Below are 17,635 nucleotides of genomic sequence, written 5' to 3'. Positions count from 1 at the left end.
TATAATGAGAATTAAATGAGATAACCTGGGAAGTTCCTAGATAGAATCTTTTTTTTTTTTTTTTTTGTCTTCCTAGCTGCTAGATGATAGAAAGTAATCTAAGTAAAGACATCTGACTTGATATGGCTTAAATCCTGCAGGAAAAGCCTACCTAGGAAAGGGTAGCATGCACAGGCCCAAAACTTCATGACACTTCCACCATCTACTGCAGATGGACTTTACTGGAGAGGAACAACGATGGCTGCCAGCTTTTGAGAAAGTGGTATAGTCTAACATAAGCAGAGGAGAGTGTGCATGCGCTCAGTCCTGGTTTATGGGGGTAGGGGGTGGGTGGAAGGTGGCGTCTATCCTACGTAGGGCTGCTTGCGTTGTAACAATTGGATTGGTCGAAGATGTTCAGTGGTAGCTGTGCCGGAAGGTCTTAATGTACAAAACAGAAAAGTGAGTATCCCCCTGGCACCCCCCAGCCTGCTGAATCACTGAAGTGGCACTCAGCCAACCAACTGAAGCTCTAGGCATTCCGACAGCAGCCAAATGAAAACCTGGAGAATTTGACAAAAATCCATCCGGCTTACTTTTGGAGCATGGTTAGAATTCATGCCATCCAAGGAAAGCACCAATACGAGTCCTTTGAGTATTGTAAAGGGGGGCATCCCCAGCACTGGAGGGAGCCCTTTGGAAGCTTTCTCATAATAAGGAGCGGTAAACTGGGAACATGTGAAGTGGGTAGTGTTTCAGCCTCTGAAGAAGTCTTCTGAGGATTGTTGGTGATATTTTTGCTGTTTCCTGCCCAGAAGCCTCTTCTTTTTAGGTGGTCTTTTTACGTGGTTGGTCCCTTTCAATAATTTAGAGCTGGACCAAATGTCCCTTCTCTGACTACTTGAGTTTCTTTTGAAACCATCTTGTTTACTTGTTTGCTGTCCTCTCTTAATAGAGTGTAAGTCCCATCGAGGCAGGGCTGGAGTGTGGCTTGTGATCCAGGCCAGGGACATGATGCTGTGCAGTGGCAGGACTTGCCAGCAGAGCTAGCTTAAAAGTAGCATCCATCAAACTTGGTGCCTGGTTTGGGGTGCAGAGGAGGGGAAGGATTGTGGGTGGCCCTGCAGAAGGGAGAGGAAAAGTCCGTTGTACTTGGCTGGTTTGCTTTGTTGTTTCTTATACAAAAGTATAATACAACGACTTTTTTAAAAAGTGTTTTTAACCTTTTCTGAGTCAAGGACTTCTGAGAATCTGATGAAGCAATATCTTCTCCCCGAGTAAATGTAGAAACCCCAAAATGTTGCACATAATGTGAAGTATTCAACCTGCAAAAGCCACCCATATCTCCCCAGGAGCTAAGGTCTTCAAGTTAAAAAAACAACTATCCCTGGCCAGAATAGTACACTTTTAAAAAAAACCCCACGCACAGGAAAGTGAGAACATCATAAGTGTACATCTCTGATTTTTCACAAGGGGAACACACCCACTGGAATAAAAAGCAGAACGTGAGCAGCTCCCCAAGCCAGGCTTCTGAAGCTGCTCCCACCCCAAATTCTGACTTCCAACAGCAGAGCTTCATTCTGCCTACTTTCTCCCCACTTTTCCCTCCCTGCTGCCCGTCCATCCGTCATCCCCCTACCTGCACAGGGTCGTTGGGGGGCTAGGAGCATATGGAAATTTTCTTGGGAACTGAATGCCAGGTGGCTCCTTTTGACCCTGCAGACCTGCTCTCCACTGTCCCCGTTGGAGGCAGCAGGCTCCCTGCCCTCTGGCTTCCGGCCATGTATGGTCGCTGGAGAGCAGAGGAAACTGAAGGGGGTGTTTATTCCCCCTGCTCCCTCCTGCCATATCGAGGTCGCTGTGGACTCTCTGCATCTCTTGACCTGAAGTCATAGCTCCCTGCACAATCCCGTCTCCAGGGTTCCAGGACCTCCTGCCTTCCCTGCATCTCCTGGCCACGGTGCTGGCGCCCCACCCAGGCGCCTCCGTCAGGCCTCACGTTTCCTTACACCTGCCCTTTCTGAACAGGTGTCCACGCGCTCCTCGGATTACCCAGTAGGATTGTGCCATCTTCTCCCTGCCAGACGCTGACTGGTCCAAGACAGTTTATCAGCCGCTGCCCAAACACGCTTGCACACACGTGCTTCCTTGCACCCCTCGCAGCACATCAGGCAGCGCCCCCAGCCCTCCTGGCTTGGGCCGAGGGGCTGGAGTTTTGCCTGCAGTTGAACCTCACAGAGACCGACTCACACACAGCACACTCGGTTCCATTTGCCTGTGGGTTGGTAGCTGGCGGAGGACTTGCACGGGGTGAGTGCTGCGATGGTGAACTCCTGGGTGTCAGCTCAGAGAGGCAACGGGAAATGGGGCCCCGACTTGCCCTCACATTGGTTTACCTTTCAAAGTGTAGTGGGCAAAAAACAAAACCCCAAAACCCTAATCAAATTGTGGCTGGGCTTCATCAAGAAGAAAAGGAAAATTAATTACAACTGAGACATGCAGAGAATGTAGTTAAACGGTATTAAACAGAGAAAATGTGTGAGGTGGTTTTTATTGTTTGCTTTATAGATGGCTTTCAAAAAAATTACTTAAAAATTGTTCTTTAGAAAGAGCTTAGCTCAGGTGGGGAGGCTACTTCACCTCAGATGGGACTCGAACCCACAAGTCCTGGCTTAGGAGGCCAGTGCCTTATCCATTAGGCCACTAAAACTTGGCGCAAGCCGCGCCCGATCATATGCCTCTTAAACTGTGATGCCACGGGCTGCGTAATGGCATCACACAAAAGCGCCCAGGCACAAAACCCGATTGGACGGAGGCTGCCCCCTAGCTCCGGGCCCCGGAAGGAAACGTCCGGGGTTGGGTAAAATTAGGGAAGAGACAAGGATTGTGGGATTGCGGTCGCAGGACAATTGTGCGGATTAAAACGTTTCGACCACGAAGGGACTCGAACCCTCAATCTTCTGATCCGAAGTCAGACGCCTTATCCATTAGGCCACGCGGTCTCCCGGTTTCCAACCTTTCTGGGTGACCCACTTAGTGATCAGTAGACTCCAGCGGTGACGCGACTCTGGGATGGTACCGAGTCAGACTCCGCCGCGCCCGTGACGCATGCTGTGGCTAAGCACGCGCCGCCCGCTCCCGCCGAACCGCCCGCGCCGCCGCCTCGGAACTGTGGCACCTGAACCAGGCTTTGTATCACAATTGGTGTTGTGACTTCGTGGCCTGACGGATAAGGCGTCCGACTTTGAATTGGAAGATTGAGAGTTCGAGTCCCTTTGAAGTGGGGTCCTTTTTGAGCGGGTCCTTTAGCGGAGCGCAGCAATCTGCCACCCAGCTCTGTTCGGTGGTTCTTTCTTCGTGTCTGTCCCCTACCTCCGGCCGCGCGCTTCGCCTTTCCGGGAACCCCCGCCCCCCTCCGCGTTACAGCGCGCCGCCAAGAGCTCTTACTCGTCTCGCGTGGCCCCGCGGGCTCCCCGAGACCTGGGCGCGGCCGCTGTTGGCACCGTGCTTGGGCACGTGCGGCTGGACGCGCTATCACGGACCACGTGGAACATGCGTGTAATCGCGCCCCAGTGGCCTAATGGATAAGGCACTGGCCTCCTAAGCCAGGGATTGTGGGTTCGAGTCCCACCTGGGGTGGTGACAGAGTCTCCGTCGAGTTTTTGCCACCGGGAACCTACGACCGCGGGCTGCGACCCCACACCCGCTGTCCTGCAGGTCCCTCCGTAGTCCGCGTGTCCGCACGTTGTTCGTGCTTGGCTGCCCGGGACCGCCCTGTCAGCCGCAGCTGCAGTGTCCTGGGAATCCTCTGCGCCTTCGACCCTCCGGACATATACTGTCCCAGCCTCGAAGTTGACGGGCGAAAGCTGCTCGTGTCCCCGACTCGGGAGACGCGCGGGTCGTGGCTGTCAGTGCTGGCGCGGTACTCAGGGTCTTCGGCGGAGACGGGGCACAGACCCTGCTGGACCCCGCGCACGGGATCGGGGTCTCTTCCAGAGTCTTAGAGAGGGGAGAAAAAATAATCCAAAAGTAATGCTTTTTCCTTACCCCAGGTGGGACTCGAACCCACAATCCCTGGCTTAGGAGGCCAGTGCCTTATCCATTAGGCCACTGGGGCCTGCGCCACGTGGTTGCCGCATCTCCTCCTTTAATAGGCAGCTGCTCCCGGGTCTACCCGGGAAGGCTTCAGAGGGGCCGGGGCGCAGAGTCTGGGGGCCGCTCGGGGCTGTGGAGGTGGCAGGCACTTCCTTCTTGTCCACCTCTAGAGACCTGATAGAAAATCCAAGAATTTTAGGAGAATGTGGTGTGGGAAGTGAAGAAGCACAGACCAGTATTAGTCATGAACACTGAAACACACGCTGACAGTCTTCCCAGGCACGACAGCGTAACCAGGAGGGACAAATCCTCCCAGTCCTGACAATAGAAATATTAATATATTATATCACAGGTATAGAATACATAGAAAAGTCAGCCAAATAGACATTGCACCCTAATATTTCTCTCCTTTAAAACTATTAAACAAACAAAAGAATAAACATTTTAAAATGTTACATTTAAAATCCATTGTTAAAGTCCACGCGCATCTGAAACATGTGACAGCACTTCAGCCAAGGACAGCGTTTGTCCCCCGCTGCGCCTGCTGTGAGATCTGCCCATCCGCCCCCAGCATCATTGCGGGGCAAGGGGACTTAGAGACATTCTTTGTTTCTCTCTACAAAATGTAGAGTCAGCAAAAACCTGTCTCCTTCCTCCCTTAAAGTCTGCAAGAAGGAAGAGTTTAACCCACCTAGGTCCAGCCTACTGCCTTGAAGATGCTCTCCTTCCAGCTGATTAATTTGTCTTTCTGGGCTGGGGTGAGGCTCACACCTGTAAGGCGTGAGGCGGGGAGGGGCAATCACTTGGGGCCAAGAGTTGGAGACCAGCCTAGGCAACATAGCCAGACCCCGTCTCTACAAAAAAAAAATTTTTTAATTAGCCGGGCGTGGTGGCTCGCACCGTAGTCCCAGCTACTGGGGAGGCTGAGGCAGGAGGATCACTTGAGCCCAGGAGTTTGAGGTTGCAGTGAGCTATGATGATGCCACTGCACTCTAGCCAGGACAACAGGAGACCCTGTCTCAAAAAACAAACAAGCATTGTCTGTTGTGTGTACCCTGCATGCAGTAAAGGGTACAGACCTTAATGCTGCAGCCCGAGTCGTCTTTACATGTGTATGTACTCACGTGACAGCCACTTAGGTAGGTCAAGACACAGAACCTTTCCAGCACCCAGGAAGGCTGCTGTGCCTCCCGCTGGTCAATGGCCACCTCCCCCAGGTAAATACTTGCCTGACTCATCACCACAAAGTAGTTTTGCCTGGTTTTGAATGCCATACAAATGGCATCTTTCCCTTTTGTAAAGTCTGGCCTCTTTCATTGTGTCCTTGAGAGTCACCTGTATTGGTTCTTTTGCCCTTAGCCTTTTTAAAGGCATGGACTCTACTCTCTGTCCCCAGCCTTTTTTGTTTCTCCTTACTTTTCCTTCCCCTCCAGGTCCCTTCACATGCCAATGTCTTCAGAGAGCCTATTGGGCCCAGCGCTCAGCACTCACTCCAGGGTCCACTGCAAGGGTGCCTGCTCTGCTTTCCTGCCGCCCCATCTAACCAAGCAAGCCCCAGGCCCTGCCGTGCCTCACTCAGCTGCTCATATCCGTTCCAAAGAGTCCACTTGTCTCCCTGGGTCCCGAATCTCCCAGCTCCCACCTCACTCCCGCTCTGCGGCTCATACCCTGCCCTGAGCATCGCCACCAGGCACTCCTCCTCATGGGCAAGCCACACTCACCCAGCCATCCTCCCAAGCCCACTCCCCTTCGTGACTTTCCTGTGTCAACACATAGCATCACCCTATGTCACACCCCTGCTCCCAGGCCGCCCAGGCCAATTTTATGTCCCCATAATCCTCCAGCATCCGGTATTTCCTCCCCATCCCTGTTGCCACTGCCGTAGTTCCAAGACTGGTACCTGACTGCTCACATGGGTCAGTTGACAACCACACCTACTTCTCATCCTATCGTGGCAAATTAGTCCCCGCCCCCGCCGGGCCCCGACAGCCCCTGTAAAGGAAAGTCTAAACATCTTGGCTGTCACATGTAAGTCCCTCTGGATCTGGCTCCCACTCAATGTGGCAGACCCATCTCTCAGCTCCTCGTCCCCTGGGCTCCAGTCAAGCTGGGCTGCAACCACGGCCAGCATTTTCGGAGTACTTGCTCAGTGCCATTAACCACTTATTTATTCATGCAAATCCCACAGTAACCCTACAAAGTCAGCACTAACAACATCATCCCTAGTTTATAGATGGGGAAACCAAGGTTAAGTAGTTTGCCCAAGGTCCCGCAGCTGGGGGTGGTGGAGGGGCGGGAGTTGGGCTGGGCAATCTGGCGTCAGGGCCCATCCTCTCAATCCGTTTCCTGTCCCAGCTGCAGGCAGGCCTTGGTGTTGCCCGCATTTTCCTAGCCTTGTGCTCGGCCACCACTGGAGCCTCCAGATGACATGCTCTTACCCTGCTCCCCCGGCCAGCTCCTCCCCTCCTTCGGGCCCACCTCAAGCACTTCAAGTACATCTTCCCCAACCCTCCCGCTGCAACTAGTTGCTCCTCTGCCTCCTGCAATCTACTGAGACTTTTCTTACATCATTTACTATACTTTAAGTCGTGTTACTGTAACCCATTTTTCTTCTCAGCTCTTATCACCACCTGATGGCATGTCAATTCTCCGCAAGAAAGGACTTTGTTTTGTTCACTGCCAACTCCTCACCACCTCACCCAGGGTTCGCTGAATGACTGAATGAACTAAGTAACGTTGCAGTTCCTGCATATGGGCCTCAGCTGCCTCCTAGGCCCTGAGTCCCTGGAGGACAGGGACCACATCTTACATACCTTTTGTGTTTTATAAAAGTCATTTATAAATGACTTCTTCCCCTTGTTTAGACTCACGTGAATGGTAAGTCTCTGCTCACATAAAGTGTATAGACTGCTACGGTTCATTCTCTTGAATTTAGAGCATCACAATGGAGCATTTGCTAAATGAGAGAACTAGACCGAAAGAATAGAGAACAGCATGAGAAATTCACCCCATGCCACAGCAATCTACTGCTGATATGCTAGCCTGCATGCTCTTCCCGTGCCCAAGGGATGGCAAAAATCTCCTTCCAACTTACTCTTCCTGCCTTTAAAACCCCACTGCCCAATACGGCACCTAACACACAATACTCCTTCCCACTCAAGATCCTCCGCGGCTTTCTGTTACCATGTTTCTTAACATCTAAACTCCTTAACTCGAATTCGAGGCTGTCCGCATCAAGCCTCTGTCTCTCTCCAGGCTTCCCTCCCAGCCCCCTGCACAAACCCGCCATTCAGTACTGCTGGCTCCCTCGGCCCCTCCTCCACGTCAGCCTCTTTTCTGTCTCCTGTATTCATATTATTCCCTTCAAATGGCATGTCCTCGTCCCCTCTCACTCCTGTGTCTCAGCCCTCCTTCCTGGCTGTGTGGTCTTTGAGGGCAGACACCAGAACCCCTTCCTGTTTCCCCCGCGCCGTGATACACAGTCAGTGCGGGGTCAATAACTGTGAGGCACTGCAACTGGGAGAAAAGGCAGGAGTTCCGTTCGGAGGCATTCTGAATGAACAGGGAAGCCCAAGAGCCTAGAATTTTATTGTAACTAATACAGTAGGTGGATAATTCAGGTTTGAAAATATGGTAATTGCCTATAAAGACCTTTGCAACTAGTGCCTGTAACTCTCACTCCCAGTGAACATTCCTGTGATGGCGCCAATGTTACAGACAAGCACTAACAGCAAAAACAAAGAAATCTCCACACAGTGTTAAAGGCATCCCTGCTGCAGCTGCCCGGACGCCCTGAAGCCTGGTCTTTGCCAGCTGCCGGTAATTTCAGTCCATGTCTACTCTCCTGCTCGTCTTTATGGTGGAATGAATTCTCTTCTGTCTTAGCCTTTCCCGATTCATGTTTTCTATCCTGAAAACAAAAAGGCCGCAATTAGCCCAGATGCCCAATCAGTGCTTTTCAAAGTGGTGAGAGGTGCTGGGAGCTCTGCGGGAAGCAGAGCAGCCGCCAGCAGACGCCAGCTCACAACCCCCACTCCAGGGCCGGGTGCTCTCCTCCTGCTGGGGCGTCTCACCTGCCTATTGGCAGGTCTTGGCCTTTACCGGCCTCCTTCTTTACCTGTGCAGACTCTCGCTACGCAAACCGGTTTGTAGCAGCTTAGGGCATTTTCTGATACCTGATTCTCTGAAGTTTAGCATCTTCTTTGGATGGCTCCTTGGGTGTCTGGCTGGCCTCAGCGATTATGTCTCGAATTTTCTGTAGGCAATCTGCCAGATTGCGGAACTGATAGCGGCTGCTTTCAGAGGTGAGTATCAACTCTCCTGCCCGGTTGATCTTATTTTTATGCTGCAGAGAACAAAGGAAGAATCCTAGTCCTACAGGGTGAATGTTTAAAAGTCACCGAGGGATTTCTAAGGAAAGAAAGGGACGGTGGTGGTTACCGAGATGGCGATCCTCCGCCGCACGGGCTCTGCGATCCAGTCCGCGGTCGCCAAATGGAACCTGACTTCCGCCTTGGAATTCACTGTGGATGAAGGACAGAAGGACGCTCTGGTCACTTGGACTCTCAGGATGTCTCAGCACCGAGGTGAACAGTGACCACCCTGAAACAAAGCGAGGCCAGACACCCAGCCATGTACCTTCTAGCCTATGTCAAAGTTGGCCATGGAACAAGCCTGCAAAGATACTGAGGCACTTTTGGACAAAAATAGACTTCTAGTAACCACGTGTCCAGTGCTTCTCTTACAGTTTTACTGGGTGCTGAAAAGAATGGGGAGAACAAGTCCCACCAGAATGAAGGAAACCTATTCTTGGAGCTGGCTGCCAGCTCACACTGTGATTTCTCTTTGTTTAGACCCATAGCCAATCCTAGTCCTAGCAACCCACAGCTGAGCATCTGAGAATCAGACCACATTCAAAAGAATAAAGAGGATTATTATAAGCTGGCAGTATTTAAGCTTCTGCTGAAAAATCCCTTTATTCTATATGAACATAAACACAGACCTCCTCAGGCCCATCCCCCAGCTGAGTCTTAAAGCAAAAGCAAGCAATGAGGCGCCCGTACCTTTGTTAACGTTCTGTCCCCCAGGACCACTACTCCGGCAGTAAGATACTGTCAAGCGATCTGTGAAACAGAAGAATGCGCACACAAAAAACTGATCATCCCATGGCAAAATGTGCACACTGCTAATGTCCTATCACCATAACTGTCCCTATTACACATCTCTCTTTTGGTGACTCTTTTTTTTTCCAGATAGGGTCTCGCTCTGTTGCCCAGGTTGGAGTGCAGTGGTGTGATCATAGCTCACTGCAGCTTTGAACTCCTGGGCTCGAGTGATCCTCCCGCCTCACCCTCCCCAGCAGCTGGGGCTATAGGTGTGCATGACTATGCCCGGCTATTTTTTTTTTTTAATTTTTGTAGAGTTGGGGATCTCGATATGTTGTCTAAGGTGGTCTTGAACTCCTGGGCTCAAGCAATCCCACTACCTTGGCCTCCCAAGTGCTGGGATTTATAGGCATGAGCCACCATGCCAGGCTTTTCAATGCCTTTTATTAATATATACAGTCGTCCCTCTGTATCCATGGACGATTGGTTCTAGAACCTCTACGGATCCTAAAATCCACAGCCCCTGGTATAAAATGGAATAATATTTACATATAACCTATGCATATCTTCCCACATATTTTAAATCATCTCTAGATTACTTATAATACCTAATACAGTGTAAACACTACATAAATAGTTGTTATACTATATTGTTTAGGGAATAATGACAAGAGAAAAGTCTGTACCTGCTCAGTACAGATATAACCATCCCTTTTTTTGTCCTCAAATATTTTCAATCCACAGTTGGTTGAATGCACGGACATGGAACCCGTGGACACAGAGAGCCGACTGTATAGACTGTATGTACATTAATGTAACATTCAGATCAGTAAAGCCAGAGATTACTCACAGATGGCAAAACCAAAATCAAGGGCAAGTGATGTCTGAGGAAAGTAGGGAAGGCATGGTAGTGAAAAAATTCCAGAAGACTAGATGGTGAAGCACAAGAGGTCTGGGTGGCAAAGAACTGTGGTGGCACCATGGTGGCAGAAAGCAGTGGTGACCCATCTCAGACTGCTACTGAGAGGCTTTCCTCCTCTGGAAAAGTCAAATTAAATCCTTTTTCTGACTTAGGTAACAAATGCACATGGTACTGTAGGGGAATGGTTCCACATGGTGCCCTGGCAACCCTGCATGTAGCCACACAGGCCACAGGGGAAAGGCTTGAACTGCGACCGATCTAAGTCTTCACGGGAACAGACGCCTTGTGGTGAATGAGAGCGTGGGAGCCTGGCGAGGGGCTACCACAAGGCCACTGCCCACCCATCTGCCCATCTCCCAGGAGGCTGGCATGAGTCACTTCTCTTTGTATCTCTTCACCTTGAGTTGTGATAAGACTCTTTCTGTCTCCTCCCCAGCACAGCTGCAAGCTATAAAACTGCAGGGTTTCCTGTCCCTTGTGCTGCAGTCATCTGGTCTCTTTCAGTGTCACCCTGAGCAGGGACCGGGAGCCAGCACCTTTGGCTACTCTTCCTTTCACTGTCTATGGAAGCCATACACTCTCCGAATGTAAAAAGGCTCATTGTTTCTTTAAAGGCCACAACTGTTAGGCCTTGCCTATGCTTGACAGGTACAAAGTTTTAAAGTTATGCAAATGGTTTACATGGAGAAACCTCCACTCCTGTGCCCTAGCCACCAGGTTTGTCTTTTGTCTCCACTTCCCAAGGCAGTCACTCTATCCAGGTTTTTGTATATCCTTTCAGATATATATAGATTTACATACACACACACAGATTATAGAGAGATATTTATTTCAGAGATATAGATAAGTAAAACACAAATGGTAGCTTATATACTCTCCTATACCTTCCTTTTTTCCTATAACAATCAGTTCATCTACCGTAAAGATTGCTCATGCCATGAGAACATCAAGAGCTCTCCATGCGTGTGGCACACTACACAGAACTCCACGAGGGGCTACGCCATCATGTATTTGCTATTGTACACAATGCTGCAAAGACTCCACTTTCACACACCCAGAGGTAATCTCTTTAATTGGGCTGGAGTGATCTGGAAGGAATGTGTGAGGGGTGAAGGAACAGACTGATTAAGAAAATCCAAAATTACTTACCTAGAGGGATGTCATTGTTGGCTTGCTCTGCGTCATCCTGTAACAGAATGTCACAGTGTCAAATAAGTATCATTTGTTCCTAACTGGTCCATGGCAACAAAAGAAATGATGTAAACCCTCGACACAAATGTAGCACATTACTATTTTCAAATCCCCAGCAAAATCATATCAGAATGACAGAAAAAGCTTCCCCAGACTCCAGAAGTACCACCTCACAAACACTCCTTTAGCAAAATGGAACTGATGTCTCCAGCCTTCCCTGCCCTGGCCTTAGCTAGTGTCAGGCACTATCAAGGCCTGGCTCGGGGAGGGGGATGGTGAGAGTCGGGGAGCCACAGTGCACATGCCTCAGGGAGGCTCCAAAAGCAACAACATCCTCTGCCAACCTGGAGCAGCCAATCTGGCAGGCCACCGTTTCTTCCAAGGCCACAGGAGGCTTGCACAGAGGCAGCCTGCCTTGAACAGTGAATGACCGGTACATCTGCGCTGAGTGTTTGTGTCAAACTGAACTAGGACTCAGGACTCAGGACTCACCTCAGGACTCCTCACCTCCACCTCCCTCCCTAGTTTTTCCTCCAGCAGCGATGCCCTTTGGCCTTAAAACCTCATGTCCACAAGGCCCAGTGCAAACACCACTCCTTCTGAAGTTTTCCTGGCTCTCCAAGCTCAAAGTATCCTCGTGTGTGCCCCCTCTGGCTGCCTTCATCCCTTTTATCTTAGAATTATTTGAGGGTGAACCCCTCACCCTACTCCACCTCTACAGCACTGAAGACCACGGGCCACGCCCTCCTTCCTGAAGCATGTTCTTCCCCTTCCTCTGACCTATGCTCTCCCAGTTTCCCCTTCCCTCCCTATGATTCCTTCTCACTCTCCTTTGCTAGCTCCTTGCAACTTTTAAACAATGACATGCTTCAGAAATCCTTTTTCTTCTCTCTTTCTACTCTTTCTTTCCCTAAACACTTCACTCATCTATGTGGATGAAAATATCCTCCATATTTTTGGTTCCCAACTTTCTGGCTCAAACTCAAGCCTCTTTCCTCAGCTCCAGACCCATATTCACTGCTACTTGATGTCTCCTCTCAGACACCTGATGGATGCCTCAAACCTCAAGCTTCCTCCAAGAGGATTCTCTTACTGACAATCTGAAGTGGCTCCTGGCACTCTCTGTGGCAGCACCCTTCTATTCATTATACTACTTCTCAATACCCAATGTTCCCCCCCCCCTCCCTTTTTTTTTTTGGAGATAAAGTCTCACTCTGTTGCCTAGGATAGAGTGCAGTGACATCATCATAGCTTACTGCAACCTCAAACTCCTGGACTCAAGTGATTCTCCTGCCTTAGGCTCCTGAATAGCTGGAACTACAGGTGCATGTTACTACACCTGGCTAATTTTTCTATTTTTTGTAGAGAAGGAGTCTCCCTCTTGCTCAGGCTGGTCTGAAACTCCTGGGCTCAATTGATCTTCCTGCCTTGGCCTCCCAAAGTGCTAGGATTACAGGCATAAGCCACCGTGCCTGCCCTACCCCCATTTTTTTTTTTTTTTTACTGTCTGCTCCTTCCACTAGAATGTAAGAAGAAGAGATTCTGTCTGTTTTGTTTATCTTGGCTGTATCTGCTATGCTTGAAACAGTGCTTGACATGTAGTTCACAGTAAACTTTTTGTTGAATGAATCAACAGACAAAAGAACGTTATTGCCACTCGCTTGTCTCAGTTCATGGCAACTCAATCCTTCCATTGCTCAAGGCCCCAGACTTCAATTTCTCTCCATTCTCACTTCTCACATCTGATCCATTAGCAAATCCTGTAGGTTTTCCCTCCAAAATATGTCTAGGATCTGACCAATTCTCATGACTCCCATTGCCTCCACTCTGCTTGTCATCTCTTGCTTGCACTGTTGCAATCTCCTAACTTGCCTCCCTGCTCTTGGCAATCTCCAGTCTGCTCTCTGCAGTGATCCTTGTAGAACTCTATTTGTTCTCCCCTCCTGTCCTCTTTCCCTCATCTTTCCGTGATGCCATAATGGTATGCGTGGATATCCTGCCTGATGTTCTCAAAAGCATCAACAATGTTGCAAAAAGAGGCAATGCCAGATTCTTATTTGGCTGTACTCCAAAGTCATCATCTGGTTGCTAACTGATGATGAAGCATGGTTACACTGGCAAATCTGAAATCACTCATGAGCACAGAGCTGAAAAAATTGTTGTGAACCTCACAGGCAGGTTAAACAAGTGTGGAGTGAAGAGCCCCAGATTTGATGTGCAACTCAAAGATCTAGAAAATGGCAGAATAATCTGCTCCCATCCCATCAGTTTGGTTTCATCGTACTGACAACTTCAGCTGGCATCACAGGTCATGAAGAAGCAAGATGAAAACACACAAGAGGGAAAACTCTGAGAATCTTTTTCTGGGGATGTAATATATACTTACAAATAAAATGCCTCAATGGAAAAAAAAAAAGCGTAATCCTTGTAAAACTAAGTCTTCTGCCTCAAACCCTCGAATAGATCTCCCTTGCATAAAGAGGAAAGGCTGAAGGCCAGTGAGCCCTAGAAACAGGCCTTTCCCCAGCCATCCCTCTCCTCGTTAGCTTCACCTGACTCCCCTGCTCAGCCACACCAGTCAAGCCGGCTACTGCCTTAAGGTTGTTGCACTGCCCTCCCCACTATTTTCATGGCTTGTTGTCTTGCTTCTTGTAGGTCTTGACTTAAATATCACCACCTCACTGAGGCCTTCCCAGACCATCCTACTTAAAACTGCAACCCTACTCCCTACCTCCGGCACTCCTTCTTCCTTCTGGGCTTTATTTTCTCCAAAGTACCACCTCACACATTCTAATTACTTACTTTACTTATTGCCTGTCTCTTTCCACTAGAATATAAGTTCCACAAGTATCAGGCTTTTTATTTTTTCGATACTCTAGCCCCCCAGCCTAGCACGGTGTGCACAGCATGCTTTCAATAGACGTTTGTTGAATGAGTGGGTGAATGAATGAGTATTCTCTTCCAGTCCTGCAGGTGGAAGCTTAATGGATCTGGGGCCCTGATATAGTGCCTGCACACAGCGGGCTAAATACATGCATCTGGAGGTACGAAGGAGAAGCCCTGTTTTCTCAGGCAGCCTGGGGTTACTACGTTCAACAGACAGTGTAACGTCCCAAAAGGTAGCAAACAGCTTGGCAGCCTCCGGCCTTTATTGTCTACTTTGGACGGCCAGAATGCCCGTATTTTCCTTTGGGACAAGAATCCTGAGGGTCAGGAGACAAACGCGGAAAAAGTGCTAGCCTTGAAAGAAGCATATCCAGCGGACGTTCCCCGCTTCTACACATCTCGAGCCACACCTGGCGCCCCGATGCCCTGCAGTCCCAGCCCCCTCCTGCGGCGACCATCCCGTTCCGAGAGCCGCGGCCCCTTTGGCGAAGCTCCACGCCCGGCCAGTTGGCCCCCGGCTTCCGGACACCACCCAGCTGCGGGAGGAACGCCTCTTCCGTCCTGCCCTTCTCGGCTCACCGGGACCTTCCATGCGGTGTCCGAGCCCTGGGATTCGGGGTAGAGCTTGTCCAGGCTGTAGATGCTCTGGAACTCGGTGCCGTCTACCTGCTTGTGCAGAGCCTGACGCGGGCAGCGCGCAGGCGGCGGGAGCAGCCAGGCTCCGGCTCGGCTCACGCCCCAGCGCAGGCATCTGAGGGCCGCCATGTTCGGGTCTCGGGGGCGCTTCCGGCTGGCGCCTCCTCCCCGCGGTCCGCAAGCTCGCGCTGCAGTCGGGCTTTGGTTCCGCGGGGCCTTCTGGGCCCGAGAGGGGAGGCGGTGAGCTGGACTCCCGGCGATGCTCCCCGGTCGGCCGCCTCCGGGAGGCCTGGCTGGCGTGGGGAAGACGTCGGCAGGACCGCGAGCTCCCGAAGGAGCCTCCTAGTGAAAAGAACCCCTGGATCTCGTGTCCCCCAGAAACATCACTGCTCGCCCTTTCATGAGAGTCCGTTCCCCCTTCCTGGACCGCTCATCACCCAAACCCCCGAGGCCCGCCCGCCTGCCCGCCCCGCGCTCCCCATCCCCTTTACCCTGCTCTACATTATCTTGTTTTCTTCTTTTCTCTAATCACTCAATATATATATATATATATGTGTGTGTGTGTATATATATATATATATATATATATTTTTTTTTTTTTTTTTGGAGACAGAGTCTCACTCTTTTGCCCTGGCTAGAGGGCTAGAGTGCCATGGCATCAGCCTAACTCACAGCAACCTCAGACTCCTGGGCTTAAGCGATCCCACTGCCTCAGCCTCCCGAGTAGCTAGGACTACAGGCATGTGCCACCATGCCCAGCTAATTTTTTCTATATATTTTTAGTTGTCCAGATAATTTCTTTCTAGTTTTTTAGTAGAGCTGGGGTGCGGGGGGGGGGTCTCACTCTTGCTCAGGCTGGTCTCGAACTCCTGACCTGGAGTGATCCTCCCACCTCGGCCTCCCAGAGTGCTAGGATTACAGGCTTGAGCCACCGCACCCAGCTGCTCAATCTTAATTATCTAATTAAATTGCCTGTCTTCTGGCCAGAATATAAACTCCAGGAGGGCACCGGCTCACTGCTGTATCCTGAGCACCCAGAACATGGCACGTCGTGGACACTCTACAAATATGGATAAAATGAATTCTATGGGAATGTGTTTTTGCAAGTTGAGTTCTGGTAGAGCTGGTTTGGGGAACTTCAGGCTCTTTTTACAAGGCAGCCTGTAAGCAAATCCTGTTCCCACCGGCAGGTGTGCGATGGTTTATACCCAGCTGCTCTGCATCAGAAATACCAGACAGTGGGAGCGGGAGGCCCTTACACAATGAAAGGTTTGCAAAACGTGGGGCCGTCGCGCCCCCACCCTCCCAACAGCTAAACCTCAGTTAAGTTACTTTGTTGAGAGGCAGTGTGGTAAATGGAAACAGAGCTCAATACATGCTAGGGATTATTAGTAGTACTAGCGGTTGCTTCTTAATGAAGAGTTCTATTTTTAGGAAAAAGAGTAATTACCTAGAAAAATATACCCCTGGGGATGCTGGCTGATTGAAACAGGAGATTGTCATCAAGTCAAGGCTTTACCATCTCAGCATCATTGATGTGCCCGAGTCTTTAGGAGGGAATAAACCACTTGCCAGGCACTTGCTTTGTAAGCTCAAACTAGGAAGAGGATGGCAGTTGACATACTCTTTTTGGGCTCCCTCTGGAAGGAATGTCTCCCGGGTTCCTCCCTGTCTGACTTAGTCCCAAGACCTCAGAGGGAACAGAGGCATCTCCATGGTGACTGGAATGAGCTGCTCAGGGGAGCAAAGCCAGGCACTCAGGTTGAGGGCTAAGGGATTATGACTAATAAAGTCAGAACCATTCATGGCATCACTGTTCTGAGGCTGGGCTCCAGCCCTGCATCTGACCCAGGGAAACAGGAAAAGAACACTGCAGGTTTCCATGGCCCAAATAAACACAGACTGCTCAGGCCATCTGGTGGCCTGGATTCTGGGAGAGGAGGTGGGTAGAGGATAGAATGAGACAAGCTGCCCTGGGGTGAGGGGAAGAGCAGCTGGCAAGCTCCTCTCACTTACTGCTGCCGGGAACCATCCAGAATGGGGGCCTTCTGGGAGAAACAGGCCTGAGAGGGGCCACCTGTTCCCCCAGAAAGGTGGAAGCCAGCCTTCTCCTTACCCTCCTTGGTCCTCCATAGGCTGAGATGGTGCTTCAGGAAGAGGGGACATTCATGGGGGAGAGAGGAAGGAAGGGAAGAAAGGATAAAGAATCACTACCCATTCCTGGCAGCTGAGGAGTTTGCAGACCCCAGCCCTTCTCTGTAGCCTGTGTGTTGGGGAACCACTCCCATGTGAAGGGGCCACATGGTTCCCCTTTCTTCTCTGGAGTGCCCTGGGTTAGACGGCCTCTTCAAACTCATGTGGAAATAGGGAGCGTGCAGTGAGGCATGGTGGAACTGGTCAGGCCTGAGTTCAAATATTTCTATGTGACCTTGAATTGCTTAATTTCTAAGCCTCTGCATACTCATCAGTAAAATAGAGATTTAATAGCTGCCTCATAAAGTTGCTGAGGATATTAAACACGTGTAAAACACAACACAGTGCCTGACACAAAGTCAGCGTGCACAGAAATATAGCTGCTTCTAGGGGATGCAAAGTGCATGGAGGCTTCTTGAGGGCACTTTCTTTTTCTTTCAGAGACCTGATGACTTATCTTTTTTCTTTGCAGCACTGGGGTGGGAAATCCAGTCTGACCAGCTCTCTCCAGACCCTCTTGCCTTCCCCAAGGGACAGGCAGCACAGAAGATGCGTCATGGCATGAATGAGTGGGCCAAGCTGCCCCTTCCTCCTGGAAGGTTCTTCCTTCCCCACCACCTCTTGCTTG

The 17,635-nt window shown here is 50.4% G+C and overlaps 1 protein-coding gene, 3 non-coding genes and 1 pseudogene across 5 annotated transcripts; 2 read left to right on the top strand and 3 right to left on the bottom strand.

Moving 5' to 3' along the window:
• Nucleotides 1-2,908: 2,908 nt before the first annotated feature.
• TRNAR-UCG (transfer RNA arginine (anticodon UCG)) lies at nt 2,909-2,981 on the bottom strand. The gene has a single exon. It is a non-coding gene; the product is annotated as a tRNA-Arg (tRNA).
• A 564-nt stretch (nt 2,982-3,545) lies between these two features.
• On the top strand, nt 3,546-3,618 carry TRNAR-CCU (transfer RNA arginine (anticodon CCU)). Its single transcript has one exon. It is a non-coding gene; the product is annotated as a tRNA-Arg (tRNA).
• Nucleotides 3,619-4,023: 405 nt separating this feature from the next.
• TRNAR-CCU (transfer RNA arginine (anticodon CCU)) lies at nt 4,024-4,096 on the bottom strand. The gene has a single exon. It is a non-coding gene; the product is annotated as a tRNA-Arg (tRNA).
• A 3,555-nt stretch (nt 4,097-7,651) lies between these two features.
• MRPL58 (mitochondrial ribosomal protein L58) lies at nt 7,652-14,953 on the bottom strand. 2 transcript variants are annotated; one of them, XM_069481688.1, is made up of 6 exons: nt 14,758-14,953; nt 11,251-11,287; nt 9,138-9,197; nt 8,515-8,597; nt 8,250-8,419; nt 7,652-7,984 (listed from the first exon to the last, which is right to left on the bottom strand). In XM_069481688.1, exons 1-6 carry the CDS (start codon nt 14,941-14,943, stop codon nt 7,900-7,902), a joined length of 621 nt encoding a protein of 206 aa, XP_069337789.1. In that variant the 5' UTR covers nt 14,944-14,953; the 3' UTR covers nt 7,652-7,899. The 2 variants fall into 2 exon arrangements, with proteins under 2 accessions (XP_069337789.1, XP_069337787.1); XM_069481686.1 differs by having other exon boundaries at nt 7,652-7,979.
• LOC138391976 (small ribosomal subunit protein uS8-like) lies at nt 13,271-13,891 on the top strand (annotated as a pseudogene).
• Nucleotides 14,954-17,635: the final 2,682 nt, after the last annotated feature.

This window comes from Eulemur rufifrons, chromosome 9 (assembly GCF_041146395.1).
Source record: "Eulemur rufifrons isolate Redbay chromosome 9, OSU_ERuf_1, whole genome shotgun sequence".
NCBI lineage: Eukaryota > Metazoa > Chordata > Mammalia > Primates > Lemuridae > Eulemur > Eulemur rufifrons.
Note: the sequence above shows the minus strand (reverse complement) of the source record. Positions and strands in the feature narration are given on the sequence as shown.